At 51.5% G+C, this 24,717-nt stretch overlaps 1 protein-coding gene across 4 annotated transcripts in view; it reads right to left on the minus strand.

Moving 5' to 3' along the window:
• Positions 1-15,510, minus strand: part of INPP5F (inositol polyphosphate-5-phosphatase F) — a 58,561-nt gene extending 43,051 nt beyond the window's left edge. For all 4 annotated transcript variants that reach the window (XM_075215538.1, XM_075215537.1, XM_075215539.1 and 1 more), the window contains exons 1-2: positions 15,319-15,510; positions 4,517-4,597 (exon numbers count right to left, since the gene is read on the minus strand). In XM_075215538.1, coding sequence (XP_075071639.1) covers positions 4,517-4,597; positions 15,319-15,415 — 178 coding nt within the window. In that variant the 5' untranslated portion in view covers positions 15,416-15,510. The remainder of the gene's footprint in view (positions 1-4,516; positions 4,598-15,318) is intronic.
• Positions 15,511-24,717: the final 9,207 nt, after the last annotated feature.

Raw genomic sequence — 24,717 nt, forward strand, 5'->3', positions numbered from 1 at the left:
CACACGCACCCCCTCCCGCCCCTCCTATTTACCCACACGCACCCCCTCCCGCCCCTCCTATTTGCCCACACGCACCCCCTCCCGCCCCTCCTATTTACCCACACGCACCCCCTCCCGCCCCTCCTATTTGCCCACACGCACCACCTCCCGCCCCTCCTATTTGCCCACACGCACCCCCTCCCGCCCCTCCTATTTGCCCACACGTACCCCCTCCCGCCCCTCCTATTTGCCCGCGCACACCCTCCCACCCCTCCTATTTACCCACACGCAGCCCCTCCCGCCCATTCTATTTACCCACACGCACCCCCTCCCGCCCATTCTATTTACCCACACGCACCCCCTCCCGCCCATTCTGTTTACCCACACGCACCCCCTCCCGCCCCTCCTATTTACCCACACGCACCCCCTCCCGCCCCTCCTATTTACCCACACGCACCCCCTCCCGCCCCTCCTATTTGCCCACACGCACCACCTCCCGCCCCTCCTATTTGCCCACACGTACCCCCTCCCGCCCATCCTATTTGCCCGCGCACACCCTCCCACCCCTCCTATTTACCCACACACACACCCTCCCACCCCTCCTATTTACCCGCACACACCCACCCTACTTACCAACACACCCCCACACCCTCTCACCCCCCTCCTATTTACCCACACGCACCCCCTCCCGCCCCTCCTATTTGCCCACACGCACCACCTCCCGCCCCTCCTATTTGCCCACACACACTAATTGTTACATTATACACACTAAACCTAGACTACTGTATGGGGCAGTGTCCTCTCTCTTCGTCGCTGGATCATTAAAACCACATCTCTCTCTGGAGTTATTTTCTCTCTCTCCCAAAGGAAACAATAGAGATAAGAAAACGAGCAAAAGTTGCAGCCAAAGCTTATCACCCAGGTCACGTTATTTCCATCCTGGATATATGAGTGTTATTTGACATTAGCATCAATACTGGGTATTGTATTTCTGTTTCAACAGAGCATTAAGTAACAGTGTTTTCTACTTGAAACTTATTTATAGCTTCAGAATACTCCGCAGCGTTGCAGGGTTGGATAATTAGTTGCACTCGGTAAGATGATAGTAGTTTGCATTTAACACATTTTGGCACATGGAGACGTAGGTTATCACTGAATGACACCGAGATGTGACAGAGATCAGGGCAGAGCAATGTAACAGTGGCTGTCTGCTGACTGGAAGGTAAAGCAGCTTATAATGGACTCTCTCGCTGCTCCACACCTGCCGCAACGTTCTAAGTACCTACACCGGTTCTCCGCTGACTCCGTTACCTATAAAACCCACACCACCACCATCCTTTAATTCATCTGAAAACTCTCCATCCTAAATCTCTGACCTGCGCCTCTGGCAACCATCTCTCTCAATCCCACCCTACAAAACTGTGCTGCTATTCACTTATGGAATCAGCTGCCATGCCCAACCACACTCCCCAGACTGCAAATGTTTAAGCACACTCTGAAAATCCATTAGTTTAGTACAGTCCGCTCTACGTCCAACTATACTACTAGTGCACCCCCACACCTCCCCTACCCCCACCGTGTGCACCCTCACAGCTACCCTACTCCCAACTATACTACCCCCACCGGGTACAGCCTCGCCCCTCCCCTGCCCCCACCGGGTACAGCCTAGCCCCTCCCCTGCCCCCACCGGGTACAGCCTAGCACCTCCCCTGCCCCCACCGGGTACAGCCTCGCACCTCCCCTACCCCCACCGTGTGCACCCTCACAGCTACCCTACTCCCAACTATACTACCCCCACCGGGTACAGCCTCGCCCCTCCCCTGCCCCCACCGGGTACAGCCTAGCCCCTCCCCTGCCCCCACCGGGTACAGCCTAGCACCTCCCCTGCCCCCACCGGGTGCAGCCTCGCACCTCCCCTGCCCCCACCGGGTGCAGCCTCGCACCTCCCCTGCCCCCACCGGGTACAGCCTCGCCCCTCCCCTGCCCCCACCGGGTACAGCCTAGCACCTCCCCTGCCCCCACCGGGTACAGCCTCGCACCTCCCCTGCCCCCACCGTGTGCAGCCTCACACCTACCCCCAACTATACTACCCCCACCGGGTACAGCCTCGCACCTCCCCTACCCCCACCGGGTACAGCCTCGCACCTCCCCTGCCCCCACCGTGTACAGCCTCGCACCTCCCCTGCCCCCACCGGGTACAGCCTCGCACCTCTCCTGCTCCCACCGGATACACCCTCGCACCTCCCCTGGCCCCACCGTGTGCAGCCTCACACCTACCCTACACCCAACTATACTACCCCCACAGGGTACAGCCTCGCACCTCCCCTCCCCCCACCGGGTACAGCCTCGCACCTCCCCTGCCCCCACCGGGTACAGCCTCCCACCACCCCTGGCCCCACCGGGTACAGCCTAGCACCTCCCCTCCCCCCACCGGGTACAGCCTCGCACCTCCCCTCCCCCCACCGGGTACAGCCTCGCACCTCCCCTGCCCCCACCGGGTACAGCCTCCCACCACCCCTGCCCCCACCGGGTACAGCCTCGCACCTCCCCTGCCCCCACCGGGTACAGCCTCGCACCTCCCCTGCCCCCACCGGGTACAGCCTCGCACCTCCCCTGCCCCACCGGGTACAGCCTAGCCCCTCCCCTGCCCCCACCGGGTACAGCCTAGCACCTCCCCTGCCCCCACCGGGTACAGCCTAGCACCTCCCCTGCCCCCACCGGGTGCAGCCTCGCACCTCCCCTGCCCCCACCGGGTGCAGCCTCACACCTACCCCCAACTATACTACCCCCACCGGATACAGCCTCGCACCTCCCCTGCCCCCACCGGGTACAGCCTCGCACCTCCCCTGCCCCCACCGGGTACAGCCTCGCACCTCCCCTGCCCCCACCGGATACACCCTCGCACCTCCCCTGGCCCCACCGTGTGCAGCCTCACACCTACCCTACACCCAACTATACTACCCCCACCGGGTACAGCCTCGCCCCTCCCCTGCCCCCACCGGGTACAGCCTAGCCCCTCCCCTGCCCCCACCGGGTACAGCCTAGCACCTCCCCTGCCCCCACCGGGTGCAGCCTCGCACCTCCCCTGCCCCCACCGGGTGCAGCCTCGTACCTCCCCTGCCCCCACCGGGTGCAGCCTCACACCTACCCCCAACTATACTACCCCCACCGGGTACAGCCTCGCACCTCCCCTGCCCCCACCGGGTACAGCCTCGCACCTCCCCTGCCCCCACCGGGTACAGCCTCGCACCTCCCCTGCCCCCACCGGGTACAGCCTCGCACCTCCCCTGCCCCCACCGGGTACAGCCTCGCACCTCCCCTGCCCCCACCGGGTACAGCCTCGCACCTCCCCTGCCCCCACCGGATACACCCTCGCACCTCCCCTGGCCCCACCGTGTGCAGCCTCACACCTACCCTACACCCAACTATACTACCCCCACCGGGTACAGCCTCGCACCTCCCCTGCCCCCACCGGGTACAGCCTCGCACCTCCCCTGCCCCCACCGGGTACAGCCTCGCACCTCCCCTGCCCCCACCGGGTACAGCCTCGCACCTCCCCTGCCCCCACCGGGTACAGCCTCGCACCTCCCCTGCCCCCTACCGGATACACCCTCACATCTCCACTACTCCCACCTATACTACTCCCACTAACGCACCCTCACAACTGTCCCAATCTCCGTTATGAGCCAAACTGGCTCTTCTTGAGCTGTACTTTACTCTAAATAGATTGGAAGTTCTCATGAACAGGGTCCACTATACTGTTTGCATGTTCCTGTGTTATATATACTTCCCCCACTGTCCAGCACTGCAGAGAATTTTGGCGACATGTGAACAACAACAATAATAATCTAGAGGTGAGGGAGACAGTTGCAGCGAAGCTTCATGCAAATTGTTCTGCAGAAGAACAGGGCGTCCTGCAGATACGTAACATTCCTGTGATACAATCTTCCAGCTCCACAATAGTTTCTCTATTTCATCATTGTGTCTGATCTTATTGTAGTCAATGTGAACTGATGACTTTGTCTAGTACTACCCCTTGTATTCCTATCCTCCATATCATCTCCTCTTTTTTCTACCCCATAAGTTCTTTAGAAACTGACAATAAGTATCTGGTGCAAAACATCAGTTTCCACAAATTACACTGGTCCTGGTTTTTTTTGTTATCTTCCTCTACAAAATTATAAACATATTTTTACAATATGAGAAAGTGCACAGAAATATCCGGACAAATGAAAGACAATAAACTGTTGAGGTACCATATAGGTGGAACAAGGCCATATACAAATATACATTAGTACAGCCCATCAGTCTATGTAGCTGCTACATAGAAGTCACCTCCAACATTACACAACCAATCCAACCAGCTGCCACTGACTCTATAACTGGCTGCTACAATCACAGATGTCTGACAGCTCTCTTCTGTCAAAGAGTTCTCAGACATAGGTGGGGTCCTACCCAACTTGGGGAGTTTCCAAAAGTTGACCCCCCTTTTGACAACAAGGAGAAGCAGCTCTGAAATGCATTGGGTCCTACTTACCGGCGTGCAGCTGGACTTTCCCTATAATACCCTCCGCCAGTCCAAGACAGATAGGATTCCAGGCCAGGAGCAGGTCCGTTGCTGTAGAGAAACAAGACAATGAGCACAACAATAGTAACCGACAGCTGCAATACATTCTCCAATACACTCTACAGCATAAATAATGGGGCAGCCAGGACTGTTAGATGATACACTGACGGAGGGACAACGTGGGAGCACATCATAAGCACAGAACTGAGGCTCCTCGTATGTGTCACTAAATATTTATAAATAAGTTGGAAGACCAATAATCTACTCATTAGAAACAGATTTCATCTTTCCTGATTGCATCAATCCTAAAGCAATTATGTTCTTTGACATCCAATACTATACAATAAATACACGGACACCAGCAGAACAGTCTCATTACATTTCCAGGTATCACATTTCCAAATCAGCAGTCAGGTGATTAGAGAACACGAAGCGTCCACGAGAGCCGGCTGCACCCTAACCTTAACCTATTCTAGAGTGATAACGAAACAACCAGACCTAGAGATACGGCTCACAGGAAATATACAAAATAGCCAAAAATATTCATGATATTCCCAAAACTGGCTGTGAGATCACCTATCACTACTTCCAACAGCCGGATAACTTATCTGCAGACCCCAAAATCACAACTATTTACTTGACCCTACACCCCTAATCTAACACCACCCCAAGATATCATCACTGCACCCTATCCTGACCCTACATCCCCAATCTAACACCACCCCAAGATATCATCACTGCGCACTATCCTGAACCTACACCCCTAATCTAACACCACCCCAGGATATCATCACTGCACCCTATCCTGACCCTACACCCCTAATCTAACTCTACCCCAGGATATCATCACTGCGCCCTATCCTGAACCTACACCCCCAATCTAACACCACCCCAGGATATCATCACTGCGCCCTATCCTGACCCTACACCCCCAATCTAACACCACCCCAGGATATCATCACTGCGCCCTATCCTGACCCTACACCCCCAATCTAACACCACCCCAGGATATCATCACTGCGCCCTATCCTGACCCTACACCCCCAATCTAACACCACCCCAGGATATCATCACTGCGCCCTATCCTGACCCTACACCCCCAATCTAACACCACCCCAGGATATCATCACTGCGCCCTATCCTGACCCTACACCCCCAATCTAACATCACCCCAAGATATCACTGCACCCTATCCTGACCCTACACCCCCAATCTAACACCACCCCCAAGATATCACTGCGCCCTATCCTGACCCTACACCCCCAATCTAACACCACCCCAGGATATCATCACTGCGCCCTATCCTGACCCTACACCCCCAATCTAACACCACCCCAGGATATCATCACTGCCCCCTATCCTGACCCTACACCCCCAATCTAACACCACCCCAGGATATCCTCACTGCGCCCTATCCTGACCCTACATCCCCAATCTAACACCACCCCAAGATATCATCACTGCCCCCTATCCTGACCCTACACCCCCAATCTAACACCACCCCAGGATATCATCACTGCCCCCTATCCTGAACCTACACCCCTAATCTACCACCCCAAGATATCATCACTGCGCCCTATCCTGACCCTACACCCCTAATCTAACACCACCCCAAGATATCATCACTGCGCCCTATTCTGAACCTACACCCCCAATCTAACACCACCCCAAGATATCATCACTGCCCCCTATCCTGAACCTACACCCCTAATCTAACACCACCCCAAGATATCATCACTGCCCCCTATCCTGAACCTACACCCCTAATCTAACACCACCCCAAGATATCATCACTGCGCCCTATTCTGAACCTACACCCCCAATCTAACACCACCCCAAGATATCATCACTGCGCCCTATCCTGACCCTACACCCCCAATCTAACACCACCCCAAGATATCATCACTGCGCCCTATCCTGACCCTACACCATTAATCTAACACCACCCCAGGATATCATCACTGCGCCCTATCCTGACCCTACACTCCCAATCTAACATCACCCCAAGATATCACTGCGCCCTATCCTGACCCTAAACCCCTAATCTAACACCACCCCAGGATATCATCACTGCCCCCTATCCTGACCCTACACCCCTAATCTAACACCACCCCAAGATATCATCACTGCCCCCTATCCTGACCCTACACCCCCAATCTAACACCACCCCAAGATATCATCACTGAGCCCTATCCTGACCCTACAATCCAGATACAGCCCAGTGTTACGACCTTTGTATCTCACCAATCGTTTACATCATGCACAGAATATTTACATAGACTTTCCAGGGAATGACGACCTGGGATACACATATTATCATGTAAAGCTTCGTATATACAACAGAGACTCCAGTCTATGTCTGTTTACGCTGGAACCTGCAGGTCACATACTCACGGAGCTGTCACTGATAGATCTGCAGCTATTACAACATATTATAGTATTCCGGATTCTGTATGTTTTATTCTAACACATAGAAGAGCCAGTGCTATGGGAGACATACAATTATGCATGCCCCCTCCCCCCCTTGTCTCCTGTACTTCTCTTGCACCACCCCCCCCCCCCCCCCCTTGTCTCCTGTACTTCTCCTGCACTAAAATTGTACTATTTGGAAAAAAAATGTTAATAAACTAGATTCTTTTTAAAAAAGAAAAGAAAATGCATAAACCACAAGGGTGTGAGAGAGTCACCAAAATAATTGAATCGGAGTGAAAAGAAGGGTTCCCCTTTTATAGAGTTTATTTCTTTTAGGGGTTATATGTGCACAATTAACCTTAGTGGTCTGTCCACTCTCTGACATTTTATTTCTATACTATGGCTGGATCACTTATAAATAACTTATTGTACACATTTATCTCAATTAATGGCGCAGTGCGCCAATGCATATCATTGCAATATTACTGATTTTTGTATTGGAAATGTATTGATTTCTGAGGCAATATTCCACGTTGGAGGAAATTTGTTTTTGTAACCGTTCTGAAGGAGATCCCAAGGTAATTAGACCTTTTCATCTGTGAGTGACCAACACATCTTATTAGCCTGAATGCACCAGAGGTGGCTATTATCCTTTCATCCTGTGTCTTAGAGCGATATCTGAATAATGAAACATCAAGTCATTTAGGAAATCACAGATTGATATGAATTTTGTTAAGTTTAAATTACGTTAAATCCCAGTTTAGAGAATATATTGCAACCTGGTACTAAACATTGAATGTGATATCTCAGACTGTGGTGCTAGGTATATAGAGCCCTGTATGACCACGTAATGTATTATACCATCTGTACTTCTGGATGATCACTAGTACCTTCAACTAGTGTGTAAAGGTCCTTATAAGGACTCTTGAGCAATAAACATCACTGCTTCAAGATTCTGCTTGACGCCTATTGCCTGCTGTACCCGTGACCAACAGACAAGAACTTACACTCTAATCCGCTCCCCGACTGTTCTATGTTGAACCCAGAGTCTCTGTGTCAATACTCTGCCCCGTTACCCAGCAGTCCTGAGCGATAGTAAGTGGTCAGGAGGTACTAGCCAGCCCACGTTAAAGAGGTGCTGCAGCAGCTATACCAGCTACCAAGAAGTAAACAGCTCCAGTCGCTGTGAAGGAGCCTGGTGGTAGCAGTACAATCCTCCTACATCTACAGTCAGTTACTGACGGTGAGAAAGCACCCCGATAAACAGTGTAAGATCTCCCCCCCACCCAGACACACATTTATATATCTCTAACCAATGTCATCGGATTGGAATAGACAAACACAACAATGTATGTGCTCCGCTCAGTCCCACCCAATGACAGCAGCAGGACGACACAGGTATATGTGCTGTAGACAGAGGAAACCCTCTGACGATGGGACAGGTAAGTGCCGTATACTAAACCCTAACCCTAGAACACACTTACAGATGGGACCAGGCACAGATACAACATAAATAGCATGTAATGTGTAGGGGGGAACCCAGAGGGCTGATAGAGGCTTGTGTACAAGTAATCCCTGTGGTGCATCCAACACAGGGCCCAGCATTTTAATGCAATAAAGGACTAATATGATTATTATCCATTTTATGGCCAGGTCTAAGTTAGGACTCTGACCATTAGGATTTATCACACTATTGTGGCATTTGATGCCACTACACAACAGTTGTGTTCTGGATGTTTAGGTATCACATCTGACTTGTATATAATGATTTGTTGTTTCATTGCTGCACTTGTGTGATAAGAGTTAATTAATGAGGTGAAGGACGATGTAGAGAGCTATATGATTAGTGCAAACAGTCTCCTATATAAAAGATGTAAATGAAGTGGTTGCAGGAGGGACTGTATCCTCTATCTTGGTTACTGACAGCTGGGGTTACAGCGTTCCATACGTTTGTGAACACAGGGGGTGTCCTGACACCTCTGCTGTACACACATGGGTTTGGACATGATAGAAATAGATGAAACATGTAATATTGTTATGGTGGTTTACTGCCAGCTCAACTAATGGTGGTAATGTACATTATCCTATACCTTATATGGGAGTAAACCCAAACTACGTGGACACGTACTGGGGAAAGGACACTATCTGCATTAATGTTAATGAGGAAACAAGGATCCGGAATCACTTGACGGCACAGTAATATTTCTCAGCACTCCGGGCAGAAGGTTACACTGAATTATTAAACATGAGGATGAAAATGTGACATGCTGGGAAACAGCACATACTCAAAATACCGAACATAGCAACTTCTCTTTACCCTGAGGCAGCCAGAAGATCCTACAAACACCATAAGCAGATCCCGGGAGATTCCTGCATCCCACACCCAGAGGTGTCTCTGAGCACTATGTATGTACACACTCCCAAAACACGCTGGAAGGTTAATGTTAGTCAATATGTAGCCTATAAGCGTGACAATCTAATATACAGGACCAGACATCAAACACCAGCAATTCTCCCCTGATAAACGCAGGGGGCTGACCGCCATTTAACTCAGCAGATAAAACACTGTTGAAATCAATGCTATCTGACAATTATCTGGCACACAGAGCACATTTACTGCTGTTAAGGGTGATTTGTACCTCAAATTACATTTAAAACACTCAATATTTAGTGTAACTTTCAGCAACATTGAATACTTCAGACTATAGGGCCTCACTGTCCCCGGGGCTAGTGGGAAAATATTTTCCTTTATTAATTATTAGGCAGCGTCTCTGGACAGTACCACAAAACCTGGAACGCCACCAGCTCTACCAACTAATCCTAAGATCATGGACCCTGTGGAAGATATCACAGCTCCCAGTACCCACAATATGATCTCAGATATTGTGCAGTCACATATAGTAAACACTGCACCAAACCTATATACCAGACACAAGAGCAGAGAATCTATCTAACTTTAAGGAAAAGCCAGGAAACAATACACAAATCCAGAATTATCACCGATGCTGGAATAACGGTCACAGGGAAGATACAACCACAACAGCCCCCCTCCCGTGCGGAGCAACCTCCACAACAGCCCCCGTCACTTACACAGGAACATAGATAATATGTATCCTTCCACTATGTAACCCCCCATCTCCCCAGGTACCCCCAATCCTTCCACTATGTAACCCCCCATCTCCCCAGGTACCCCCAATCCTTCCACTATGTAACCCCCATCTCCCCAGGTACCCCCAATCCTTCCACTATGTAACCCCCATCTCCCCAGGTACCCCCAATCCTTCCACTATGTAACCCCCCATCTCCCCAGGTACCCCCAATCCTTCCACTCTGTAACCCCCCATCTCCCCAGGTACCCCCAATCCTTCCACTATGTAACCCCCATCTCCCCAGGTACCCCCAATCCTTCCACTATGTAACCCCCATCTCCCCAGGTACCCCCAATCCTTCCACTATGTAACCCCCATCTCCCCAGGTACCCCCAATCCTTCCACTCTGTAACCCCCATCTCCCCAGGTACCCCCAATCCTTCCACTCTGTAACCCCCCATCTCCCCAGGTGCCCCCAATCCATCCACTATGTAACCCCCCATCTCCCCAGGTACCCCCAATCCTTCCACTATGTAACCCCCATCTCCCCAGGTGCCCCCAATCCTTCCACTATGTAACCCCCCCAGCTCACCCCAATCCTTCCACTATGCAACCCCCCATCTCCCCAGGTACCCCCAATCCTTCCACTATGTAACCCCCCATCTCCCCAGGTACCCCCAATCCTTCCACTATGTAACCCCCATCTCCCCAGGTACCCCCAATCCTTCCACTATGTAACCCCCATCTCCCCAGGTACCCCCAATCCTTCCACTATGTAACCCCCATCTCCCCAGGTACCCCCAATCCTTCCACTATGTAACCCCCCATCTCCCCAGGTACCCCCAATCCTTCCACTCTGTAACCCCCCATCTCCCCAGGTACCCCCAATCCTTCCACTATGTAACCCCCATCTCCCCAGGTACCCCCAATCCTTCCACTATGTAACCCCCATCTCCCCAGGTACCCCCAATCCTTCCACTATGTAACCCCCATCTCCCCAGGTACCCCCAATCCTTCCACTCTGTAACCCCCATCTCCCCAGGTACCCCCAATCCTTCCACTCTGTAACCCCCCATCTCCCCAGGTGCCCCCAATCCTTCCACTCTGTAACCCCCATCTCCCCAGGTACCCCCAATCCTTCCACTATGTAACCCCCCATCTCCCCAGGTACCCCCAATCCTTCCACTATGTAACCCCCATCTCCCCAGGTGCCCCCAATCCTTCCACTATGTAACCCCCCCAGCTCCCCCCAATCCTTCCACTATGCAACCCCCCATCTCCCCAGGTACCCCCAATCCTTCCACTATGTAACCCCCCCAGCTCCCCCCAATCCTTCCACTATGTAACCCCCCATCTCCCCAGGTAACCCCAATCCTTCCACTATGTAACCCCCCCATCTCCCCAGGTACCCCCAATCCTTCCACTCTGTAACCCCCCATCTCCCCAGGTGCCCCCAATCCTTCCACTATGTAACCCCCATCTCCCCAGGTACCCCCAATCCTTCCACTATGTAACCCCCATCTCCCCAGGTACCCCCAATCCTTTCCACTATGTAACCCCCATCTCCCCAGGTACCCCCAATCCTTCCACTATGTAACCCCCCCAGCTCCCCCCAATCCTTCCACTATGTAACCCCCATCTCCCCAGGTGCCCCCAATCCTTCCACTATGTAACCCCCCCAGCTCCCCCCAATCCTTCCACTATGTAACCCCCCATCTCCCCAGGTGCCCCCAATCCTTCCACTATGTAACCCCCCCAGCTCCCCCCAATCCTTCCACTATGTAACCCCCATCTCCCCAGGTGCCCCCAATCCTTCCACTATGTAACCCCCCCAGCTCCCCCCAATCCTTCCACTATGTAACCCCCATCTCCCCAGGTACCCCCAATCCTTCCACTATGTAACCCCCATCTCCCCAGGTACCCCCAATCCTTCCACTATGTAACCCCCATCTCCCCAGGTACCCCCAATCCTTCCACTATGTAACCCCCATCTCCCCAGGTACCCCCAATCCTTCCACTCTGTAACCCCCATCTCCCCAGGTACCTCCAATCCTTCCACTATGTAACCCCCCATCTCCCCAGGTACCCCCAATCCTTCCACTATGTAACCCCCCATCTCCCCAGGTACCCCCAATCCTTCCACTATGTAACCCCCATCTCCCCAGGTGCCCCCAATCCTTCCACTATGTACCCCCCATCTCCCCAGGTACCCCCAATCCATCCACTATGTACCCCCCATCTCCCCAGGTGCCCCCAATCCTTCCACTATGTACCCCCCATCTCCCCAGGTGCCCCCAATCCTTCCACTATGTACCCCCCATCTCCCCAGGTACCCCCAATCCTTCCACTATGTAACCCCCATCTCCCCAGGTGCCCCCAATCCTTCCACTATGTAACCCGCCATCTCCCCAGGTGCCCCCAATCCTTCCACTATGTAACCCGCCATCTCCCCAGGTGCCCCCAATCCTTTTACTATGTAACCCCCCCATCTCCCCAGGTGCCCCCAATCCTTCCCCTATGTAACCCCCCCATCTCCCCAGGTGCCCCCAATCCTTCCACTATGTAACCCCCATCTCCCCAGGTGCCCCCAATCCTTCCACTATGTAACCCCCATCTCCCCAGGTGCCCCCAATCCTTCCACTATGTAACCCCCCCATCTCCCCAGGTACCCCCAATCCTTCCACTATGTAACCCCCCATCTCCCCAGGTACCCCCAATCCTTCCACTATGTAACCCCCCATCTCCCCAGGTGCCCCCAATCCTTCCACTATGTAACCCCCCCAGCTCCCCAGGTACCCCCAATCCTTCCACTATGTAACCCCCCATCTCCCCAGGTGCCCCCAATCCTTCCACTATGTAACCCCCCCAGCTCCCCAGGTACCCCCAATCCTTCCACTATGTAACCCCCCATCTCCCCAGGTACCCCCAATCCTTCCACTATGTAACCCCCATCTCCCCAGGTACCCCCAATCCTTCCACTATGTAACCCCCATCTCCCCAGGTACCCCCAATCCTTCCACTATGTAACCCCCATCTCCCCAGGTACCCCCAATCCTTCCACTATGTAACCCCCATCTCCCCAGGTACCCCCAATCCTTCCACTATGTAACCCCCCCCATCTCCCCAGGTACCCCCAATCCTTCCACTATGTAACCCCCATCTCCCCAGGTACCCCCAATCCTTCCACTATGTAACCCCCATCTCCCCAGGTACCCCCAATCCTTCCACTATGTAACCCCCATCTCCCCAGGTACCCCCAATCCTTCCACTATGTAACCCCCATCTCCCCAGGTACCCCCAATCCTTCCACTATGTAAGCCCCCCAGCTCCCCCCAATCCTTCCACTATGTAACCCCCCATCTCCCCAGGTACCCCCAATCCTTCCACTATGTAACCCCCCCATCTCCCCAGGTGCCCCCAATCCATCCACTATGTAACCCCCCATCTCCCCAGGTACCCCCAATCCTTCCCCTATGTAACCCCCCATCTCCCCAGGTACCCCCAATCCTTCCACTGTGTAACCCCCCATCTCCCCAGGTGCCCCCAATCCTTCCACTATGTAACCCCCCCCATCTCCCCAGGTACCCCCAATCCTTCCACTATGTAACCCCCATCTCCCCAGGTACCCCCAATCCTTCCACTATGTAACCCCCCATCTCCCCAGGTGCCCCCAATCCTTCCACTATGTAACCCCCATCTCCCCAGGTACCCCCAATCCTTCCACTATGTAACCCCCATCTCCCCAGGTACCCCCAATCCTTCCACTATGTAACCCCCATCTCCCCAGGTACCCCCAATCCTTCCACTATGTAACCACCATCTCCCCAGGTGCCCCCAATCCTTCCACTATGTAACCCCCATCTCCCCAGGTACCCCCAATCCTTCCACTATGTAACCCCCATCTCCCCAGGTACCCCCAATCCTTCCACTATGTAACCCCCATCTCCCCAGGTGCCCCCAATCCTTCCACTATGTAACCCCCATCTCCCCAGGTACCCCCAATCCTTCCACTATGTAACCCCCCATCTCCCCAGGTACCCCCAATCCTTCCACTATGTAACCCCCATCTCCCCAGGTACCCCCAATCCATCCACTATGTAACCCCCATCTCCCCAGGTACCCCCAATCCATCCACTATGTAACCCCCATCTCCCCAGGTACCCCCAATCCTTCCACTATGTAACCCCCATCTCCCCAGGTACCCCCAATCCTTCCACTATGTAACCCCCCCCCATCTCCCCAGGTACCCCCAATCCTTCCACTCTGTAACCCCCATCTCCCCAGGTGCCCCCAATCCTTCCACTATGTAACCCCCATCTCCCCAGGTGCCCCCAATCCTTCCACTATGTAACCCCCATCTCCCCAGGTGCCCCCAATCCTTCCACTATGTAACCCCCATCTCCCCAGGTGCCCCCAATCCTTCCCCTATGTAACCCCCCATCTCCCCAGGTACCCCCAATCCTTCCACTATGTAACCCCCATCTCCCCAGGTACCCCCAATCCTTCCACTATGTAACCCCCCATCTCCCCAGGTGCCCCCAATCCTTCCACTATGTAACCCCCATCTCCCCAGGTACCCCCAATCCTTCCACTATGTAACCCCCATCTCCCCAGGTACCCCCAATCCTTCCACTATGTAACCCCCATCTCCCCAGGTACCCCCAATCCTTCCACTATGTAACCCCCATCTCCCCAGGTGCCCCCAATCCTTCCACTATGTAACCCCCATCTCCCCAGGTGCCCCCAATCCTTCCACTATGTAACCCCCATCTCCCCAGGTGCCCCCAATCCTTCCACTATGTAACCCCCATCTCCCCAGGTGCCCCCAATCCTTCCACTATGTAACCCCCATCTCCCCAGGTACCCCCAATCCTTCCACTATGTAACCCCCCCCCATCTCCCCAGGTACCCCCAATCCTTCCACTATGTAACCCCCATCTCCCCAGGTGCCCCCAATCCTTCCACTATGTAACCCCCATCTCCCCAGGTGCCCCCAATCCTTCCACTATGTAACCCCCATCTCCCCAGGTGCCCCCAATCCTTCCACTATGTAACCCCCATCTCCCCAGGTGCCCCCAATCCTTCCACTATGTAACCCCCATCTCCCCAGGTGCCCCCAATCCTTCCACTATGTAACCCCCATCTCCCCAGGTGCCCCCAATCCTTCCACTATGTAACCCCCCATCTCCCCTAATACATGCAAACTGTCCCGCACTCTCTGGGGCCCCTGTAGCTCCAGCTGGTCCTCGGGGGCCCTATCTGTCCTCTCACCTGGCCTGGCTGTCAGAGCTCCATCCTGGCGGCTGCACCACAGGGCTGTGTCCCCGCTCTGCAGAATGTACTGGTCCTTGGCTTGGAAGAGCTCCATAGCTGAGATCACGGTCTCATTCCTGGAGCGTCCTACGGGTGTGGTGACAGCAGCTCCCTGTCACACCGAGGGCTGGTGGGCCCCGCCCCCTCCGCATGACGTCACTTCGGCCCCGCCCCCTCTGACTGAGGACACTGCGTCCCCGCCCCCTCCGACTGACGTCCTGCGGCCCGCCCCCTCCGACTGAGGACACTGCGTCCCCGCCCCCTCCGAATGACGTCCTGCGGCTACGCCCCCTCAAACTGACGTACTGCGGCACGCCCCCTCAGACGAATGACACTGCGGTCCCGCCCCCTCCGGCTGATAACAGTAAGGGCCCGCCCCCTCCGACTCTGGACACCACGGCCCCGCCCCCTCTGACTGATGACACTGAGACTCCGCCCCCTCAGACGGATGACACTGCGGCCCCGCCCCTCTCTGGCTGCGTACACCGGTCCCGCCCCCTCTGATGGATGACACCACGACCCCACCCCCTCCGACTGAGGACATGGTACATCCCAGCCTCCCAGGTATTAGAGGTGCAACCCGGACTCGTCCCGTACAGAAGCCCTCCCCCTAAGTGATCGCTGATTGGTGGAGAAGGACAGCTCTGCTGTTAACTCTTTCCTCTCTGCAGCCGCGTCATCACCCCGGGTCAGGTGCCATGGAAACCCCGGTGTGTCTATAGGCAGATGGTTGCGACTAAATCCCCCTCAGTGCAGGTACCTGGTACAATGACTGTAGGGGAATAGGATTTAGCCGGCTCTTATACTGTCTTATATTACTGAGGTTGTTATTGGTGATGGTAGTATCAGTACTAACTAACAAGGAAATGGATAGTATAATATGTGCATTTTGTCTTGAATTTGTTTCCAGGTCACCTAAAAAAATAATAATATTTATTTAGCCATTTATTTTTTAAAGATAAAATGTACTTATTGGGCCAACCTTTTAAGAGTTCATTTCTCTTGTGGTTACTCATAAATGATCCATATGGATCTGTAGATCATTTTAGGGTGAGAAATAGAGAAACTGAAGATACAGGGTCATAAATTGGAAGCAGCAGCAAGAAATGCAAACTGAAAGGTCAACTCAAAGTAAAGGATAATGTGTAGATATCAGCCCATGAGAAAAGTTATTTGCAATTATTATTTTATGCTAGAACCTTAATGCACATTAGCATGCATTATATATATATGAAGAGCCCCCTCTCCCTCTCTATTCACAGAACTTGTTTTCATCAGCAGAAAATTATAGTTGCCAGCTCATTTCTATGGTGTTACTTAGTATTCTCTGGGGCAGGGCCATCTTTTCCATTGGGCACCATGGGCAGGTGCCCAGGGGCCCCATGGGCAAGGGGGCCCCATAGGGAAGTCTCTTAATAAGAATAAATAATCCTGCAAAAAAAAAATCCTGCAAAAGAAAAACTTCAAGGGTCACTGAGCAAGTACATTTAAAAAAAGCAGTGCATCGAGGCCCCTATATATTATATATATATATATATATATATATATATATATATATACATATATATATAGGGCCCCCAATGCACTGCTTTTCCCGGGGGCCCGTAATGTTGTTAAGCTGGCCCTGCTCTGGGGAATATTCAATCAGTCTGGAGCATGTAGATTTGCTTACAGAAATTGACTATTATACTTGTATGCTTTGTTGTGGATAATTTAGGTTATGTTTTAATCATACTTGCCCACTCTCCCGTATTGTCCGGGAGACTCCCTAATTCTGCATAGATCTCCCGCAGTACCTGGTTGGTTTTCCCGCATCCTGCCACTTCCCAGTGAAGTGGTCAGGATGGGGTCCTCCATGACGTGAGTCACAGCATGCTGCGTAATGTAGGCTTTGCCACCTGGGTCATATTAACACGGATGCATAAATGTATAGTTAAGAGCGGTACTTAAATTACACGATCACCTGCCCCCTCCCCTCCAAGAAATGTTCAGATTTTAGTGTTAACATTTTTAGTTAAATAAGTACTTGGATATACCCATGGTGTATATTTTACTCAAGAGGTGTCACTCACCGGACTGTGAGTGCTTCTTCCCGGACTATTAGGAACCGTGGACGTCCTCTATCCTGAGGGACTGCGCATGCGCAGCCCTTTCCAAACCTTCAGTGTATGTTCCTTTAACTTAATTGGCAGATCAGGCAACCTCCCTATATTAAGCACCTGTGGTCAACACCACGTTGCCTGATCTTGGAGTCTCATTCCCCATGAGTCTCTGAAGGTGTTCCTGTGTTTCCTCGTTTATTCAGCCCAGCTGATTCCTGTGGTTTCCAAACCACTTCTACCTCTGTGGTTTCCAAACCACTTCTACTACTGTGGTTCCCATACCACTTCTACCATCTACTGTATCATCGTGACTGTGAGCTGATTCCTATCCGCTGCCTCCGTGCACTACAGTCTTCAAACCACTTCTCCTACTGTGGTTCCCATACCACTTCTACCATCTACTGTATCATCGTGACTGTGAGCTGATTCCTATCCGCTGCCTCCGTGCACTACAGTCTTCTAACCACTTCTACTCTACCATTTATTATTGGGACTGTTAGCTGATGCCTATCCGCTGCCTCCGTGCACTACAGTCTTCAACCTGCAACTCGTCTGTGTTTCATCATCGTGACTGCTAGCTGATTCCTATCCGCTGCCTCCGTGCACTACAGTCTTCAACCTGCAACTCGTCTGTGTTTCATCATCGTGACTGCTAGCTGATTCCTATCCGCTGCCTCCGTGCACTACAGTCTTCAATCTGCAACCCGTCTGTGTTTCATCGTGACTGTTTGGCTGATTCCTATCCGCTGCCTCTGTGCGCTTCAGTCTTCAGTCCTTGTCAACGCTCCCGTGTTTCCTTGAGTCTGCCTCCACTATTGCTACCCGCTATTCTCCGTGATCAACAGTGCCTGTTCAACTCTGCTCTCCCGTGTCCCATCGTTACTGCACCTGCTGGTTGCTATTGGCTACCTCCGTGTTCCCGCAGAGACCCGCTGCTGCTACTCCTCAGCACTACTCATCCATCTACTGCTGATCCGCTCTCCACGCTTTCCTGTGTTCCCTGCTGGTCTACCTACCCGTGCGCTGCACCTACTAGACCACCGCTTCACCCATCCAGGGACTTCGCATCCTGCCGGCCTCCTGCCGTTCAGGTATCTCTGCACTCCTGTCTGACTGCCTCCTGAACCACGGTATGCATACTTCTCATTGACTGTGCTGTGTATTGCATACCTTGCTGGACTGTGTTGGTTCTCCTCTGGAGTGTGCTATCCGCTGAGTCTATTGCCATCATTGACTGTGTTATCTTATGCTGGACTACTTCAAGAGACTTTCTATATTGGCAGTATTGTTCAGTCATTTATACATTTATATTGTGCATATTACTGTGGATCAAAGTCAAGGTGCCCGTGTATATATTGTGTTGCAGTCTCTCCCCGTGCACCTCCTCACATATATATTCAGTAGTACCACTTGCTAGCCGCAGACCACTGACTCCTGTTTACAGTTTCACCTGTTCCAGTATCCTCTCACATAGCAGTGGTACAACTTGCTAACGCAGACCACTGACTCCCCGGATACCTCCACTTGGATTCCATTCCTTCACTCAGACAGCGGTACAACTTGCTATCCGCAGACCGCTGACTCTCATCACCTCCTCGTTTCTGTTGGACATTCCTCCTCACTATAGCAGTGGTACAACTTGCTACCGCAGACCACTGACTACCTTCACGTGTCCTTTGTCCATACAGTTCCTCGTGTATTACTACCTCCATATTGCCAGTGCTGCTAGTCATAGACTTTCCTGAGCATCTCATCATCTGCTATTTCCTGTTCCGTGATCACCCTGCTACCAGAGTACCATATTACCACCTATACTGCTCTGGTAAGCCTATCACCTGGTGATCCCTGGGTAAAGACTCCTAGTGCCCGTGACAGTAAGATCAGGCCATGACAGACCCAGATACGGAACCTACCGCTAAAGAGATGCTGCAGCATCTGGTCAGCCGTGTGGAGCAACAGGATGCTCGCCAACAGCTGTTACTTCAATGTTACCAATCGTTAACCTCCCAAGGAACATCTGGACAGACTGTTACAGCTAGTATTGAAGCTCCTGTGCTTTCCTCCGTTTCCCCAGTGCCATCCCAGGTGTCTACAGCTCCTACGCTTCACCTGCCTACTCCGTCAAAATATGACGGGGACCCCAAAACTTGTAGAGGTTTCCTTAACCAATGTTCAGTCCATTTTGAACTCCAACCTCAAAATTTTTCTACCCATCGTTCCAGAGTGGCCTATCTTATCTCATTGTTTTCTGGACAAGCCCTGGCTTGGGCCTCCCCTCTGTGGGAAAGAAACGATCCAATTCTACAAGATAGTGCCAAATTCATTTCCACGTTCCGAAGTGTGTTCGATGAACCAGGTCGTGTGACCTCCGCTGCTTCCAGCATTCTTCGTTTGCGACAAGGCTCCCATACAGTAGGACAGTATGTCATTCAATTTAGGATCTTAGCCTCTGAACTTCAGTGGAACACTGAAGCATTAGTTGCCGCCTTCTGGCAGGGGCTCTCCGATAAAATTAAAGATGCACTGACTACCCAAGAGCTTCCTTCGTCACTAGAAGATTTGATCTCTCTTTGCCATCGTGTAGACATGAGATTTCGTGAAAGAGAATCTGAGAAAACAACTTCTGCTAAAGCACCTCTTCGTTTAAACCCTCAATTTCGTCCAGTTTCACCTTCTGTGATTCCCATGGAGATAGGACGTTCCAAATTATCTTTAGAAGAGAGGAAACGAAGAGTAAAGAATAGACTCTGTATCTATTGTGCTGATTCCACACATATGCTCAGTTCTTGCCCTAAGAAATCGGGAAATGCCAGGCCCTAACTAGTTCTGGAGAGGTGAAGTTAGGGTCCCTGGAGTCCTCTCCATTGTCTATGAAATCTAAAGTTTGCGCTTTCGATGTTACGATTTCCTTTGCTACCAAATCCTTTGAGTCACAGGCATTGATTGATTCCGGAGCAGCAGGAAATTTCATTTCTAAATCACTAGTGAATCAATGGTCCCTACCAGTGATCACTTTAAAAACACCCATTACTGTGACGGCTATAGATGGATCACGTCTCATCAATGGTCTCATCACCCAGAGTACGTCTCCAGTAACCCTTCAGATTGGTGTACTACACCATGAAGAAATTTCGTTTTTAATTCTTCCTGTTACGACAAGTCCGATTGTCTTAGGCCTTCCATGGCTTCAATGTCACTCTCCCCAGATTGACTGGCGCACCCCTCAAGTTACGTCTTGGGGGCCTGAATGTCACCATCGTTGTCTCTCTCAAGTTATTCCTCTTAAAGTACAGCAATCTTCCATCTCATCTTCCTCCCCGGGACTCCCTCCTCAGTATGCTTCATTTGCCGATGTGTTTGATAAAGCTCAGTCTGAACGTCTTCCTCCTCATCGTTCTTGGGATTGTCCGATCGACCTTCTACCTGGCAAGACTCCTCCCAGGGGTCGGGTCTATCCTCTCTCGTTACCTGAAACTCAAGCCACATCTGAGTACATACAGGAGAATCTCCAGCGTGGGTTCATTCGACCTTCCACCTCTCCCGCTGGAGCTGGGTTCTTCTTCGTCAAAAAGAAGGATGGATCATTACGCCCTTGTATAGATTTTCGTGGACTCAACGCCATTACTATCAAGAATCGGTATCCCATTCCGCTGATCACTGAGCTATTTGATCGCATCAAGGGAGCTCGGATATTTACTAAGTTGGATCTTCGTGGTGCCTACAATTTAATTAGAATCCGTTCCGGTGACGAATGGAAGACCGCGTTTAACACCAGAGATGGGCATTACGAATATTTAGTAATGCCCTTCGGGCTGTGTAATGCCCCCGCGGTTTTCCAGGGTTTCATCAATGAGATCTTTCGGGACTTATTATATGTATGTGTCGTTGTCTACCTGGACGACATATTGATCTTCTCACTGGACCTGCCTTCTCATCACCAACATGTGGCAGAGGTCCTCTCCAGACTACGGAAAAACTCGTTGTTCTGTAAATTGGAAAAATGTTCATTCGAGTTACCCCAGATTCCATTCTTGGGGTATATAGTTTCCGGAGTTGGCCTGAAGATGGATCCAGACAAAGTAAATGCTGTACTACATTGGCCTCAGCCAACTACTCTTCGTGCCATCCAGCGTTTTTTAGGTTTTGCCAATTACTATAGACGCTTCATTCAAGACTTCTCATCCATTGCATCTCCCATTGTGGCCTTAACTCGGAAAGGGGCTAATACTAAGCAATGGTCATCTGAGGCTCTCCAAGCCTTTCAAATCCTCAAAGAGTCCTTCTCGTCTGCTCCCATTCTGCGACAACCTGATGTGACACTCCCCTTCTTCCTAGAAGTAGATGCCTCTAATGTGGGCTTAGGAGCTATTCTCTCCCAACGCTCGGAGCAACAAAAATTACATCCTTGTGCCTTCTACTCTCGGGGTCTTCTGCCCGCAGAGAAAAACTATACTATCGGGGACAAGGAGTTGCTGGCCATCAAAGCTGCATTAGAGGAATGGAGATACTTGTTGGAAGGAGCTCGCCATCCGGTGACGATCTTCACGGATCATAAGAACTTGTCATATTTGCAATCTGCTCAATGCTTGAACCCTCGTCAAGCAAGATGGTCTCTTTTCTTTTCCCGTTTTGAATTAATTATAACCTTCAAACCAGCTGCTAAGAACAAGAAAGCTGACGCTCTATCTCGAGCTTTTGTGACGTCCTCTGATGTAGAAGAGGTTCCCAACCATGCTATTCTAGACCCCAAATGTATTTCTCTGGCTGCTTCATCCACCAAAATGCTACCATTTGGGAAGACCCTCGTGCCTCCTACTCTGAGGAGGAAAATCCTTTCGTGGTTCCATGCCTCTCGTTTTTCTGGACACGCCGGTGAACATAAGACCTTTGAGATTCTCTCTCGTAGTTACTGGTGGCCTTCAATGAGGAGAGACGTCAAAGAGTTTATTGCTTCCTGTGATTTATGTTCTCAGTTCAAATCCTCCCGCAGAACTCCAGCAGGGTTGCTGCGACCACTACCCATTCCGTCCAAGCCTTGGACCCATATTAGTATGGATTTCGTTACTGATTTGCCACCAAGTAAGAATCACAATACTATTTGGGTAGTGGTAGACAGATTTTCGAAGATGGCTCATTTCGTCCCTCTGTCCGGTTTACCTTCCTCGTCTACTCTGGCTGAACATTTCATTAAAGAAATCTTCCGCATCCATGGATGTCCGTCTGAGATTGTGTCAGATAGAGGAGTACAATTCGTTTCCAGATTCTGGCGGGCCCTTTGTAAAACCTTGGGCATACGATTAGCACTCTCATCGTCTTACCATCCGCAATCTAACGGACAAACGGAACGAGTCAATCAAGATCTTGAGACTTTTATTAGGATGTTCTCTTCAGCCAACCAAGACAACTGGGTAGAATTGCTCCCTTGGGCTGAATTCGCCCATAACAACATGTACCATGAGTCATCATCCAAAACTCCATTCTTTGTGGTCTACGGTCACCATCCGTCTTTTCCGGAATTTTCTGCCCTCCCGCCCACCCAAGTTCCTGCTGTGGAGACTGCTTGTCAGACCTTCAAAAATATCTGGTCTCAGGTCAAAACCTGTTTAAAGAAGACATCTAACAAATATAAGTCTTTCGCAGATAAGAAGAGGCGGGCTATTCCACCACTAAAAATTGGAGATCGTGTCTGGTTATCTACCAAAAATATTCGTTTGAAGGTTCCATCTATGAAATTCGCCCCTCGTTTTATTGGTCCATATAGGATCATTCAAGTTATCAATCCAGTATGTGTTAAACTTCTTCTTCCTAAGAATCTTCGGATTTCCAATGCCTTCCATGTGTCCTTGCTCAAACCTCTCATCATCAACCGTTTCTCGACTCCTTCCTCAGCACCGCAGCCAGTTCAAGTTCATCAGGAGGAGGATTTCGAGATTACTGAGGTATTGGATGCAAAAATTTCGCGAGGAGTCCTCCGTTTCCTCGTTCATTGGAAGGGCTTTGGTCCTGAAGAGCGTTCATGGATCAAAGCTGAAGATCTTAATGCTCCTGCCCTTCTGAAGAAGTTTTATTCCAAAAATCCGGACAAGCCCGGTTCCAGGCGTTCTGTGCCCACCTTTAAAAGGGGGGGTACTGTCACTCACCGGACTGTGAGTGCTTCTTCCCGGACTATTAGGAACCGTGGACGTCCTCTATCCTGAGGGACTGCGCATGCGCAGCCCTTTCCAAACCTTCAGTGTATGTTCCTTTAACTTAATTGGCAGATCAGGCAACCTCCCTATATTAAGCACCTGTGGTCAACACCACGTTGCCTGATCTTGGAGTCTCATTCCCCATGAGTCTCTGAAGGTGTTCCTGTGTTTCCTCGTTTATTCAGCCCAGCTGATTCCTGTGGTTTCCAAACCACTTCTACCTCTGTGGTTTCCAAACCACTTCTACTACTGTGGTTCCCATACCACTTCTACCATCTACTGTATCATCGTGACTGTGAGCTGATTCCTATCCGCTGCCTCCGTGCACTACAGTCTTCAAACCACTTCTCCTACTGTGGTTCCCATACCACTTCTACCATCTACTGTATCATCGTGACTGTGAGCTGATTCCTATCCGCTGCCTCCGTGCACTACAGTCTTCTAACCACTTCTACTCTACCATTTATTATTGGGACTGTTAGCTGATGCCTATCCGCTGCCTCCGTGCACTACAGTCTTCAACCTGCAACTCGTCTGTGTTTCATCATCGTGACTGCTAGCTGATTCCTATCCGCTGCCTCCGTGCACTACAGTCTTCAACCTGCAACTCGTCTGTGTTTCATCATCGTGACTGCTAGCTGATTCCTATCCGCTGCCTCCGTGCACTACAGTCTTCAATCTGCAACCCGTCTGTGTTTCATCGTGACTGTTTGGCTGATTCCTATCCGCTGCCTCTGTGCGCTTCAGTCTTCAGTCCTTGTCAACGCTCCCGTGTTTCCTTGAGTCTGCCTCCACTATTGCTACCCGCTATTCTCCGTGATCAACAGTGCCTGTTCAACTCTGCTCTCCCGTGTCCCATCGTTACTGCACCTGCTGGTTGCTATTGGCTACCTCCGTGTTCCCGCAGAGACCCGCTGCTGCTACTCCTCAGCACTACTCATCCATCTACTGCTGATCCGCTCTCCACGCTTTCCTGTGTTCCCTGCTGGTCTACCTACCCGTGCGCTGCACCTACTAGACCACCGCTTCACCCATCCAGGGACTTCGCATCCTGCCGGCCTCCTGCC

The sequence above is a fragment of the Mixophyes fleayi genome, chromosome 6 (assembly GCF_038048845.1).
Source record: "Mixophyes fleayi isolate aMixFle1 chromosome 6, aMixFle1.hap1, whole genome shotgun sequence".
NCBI classification, from domain to species: Eukaryota; Metazoa; Chordata; class Amphibia; order Anura; family Limnodynastidae; genus Mixophyes; species Mixophyes fleayi.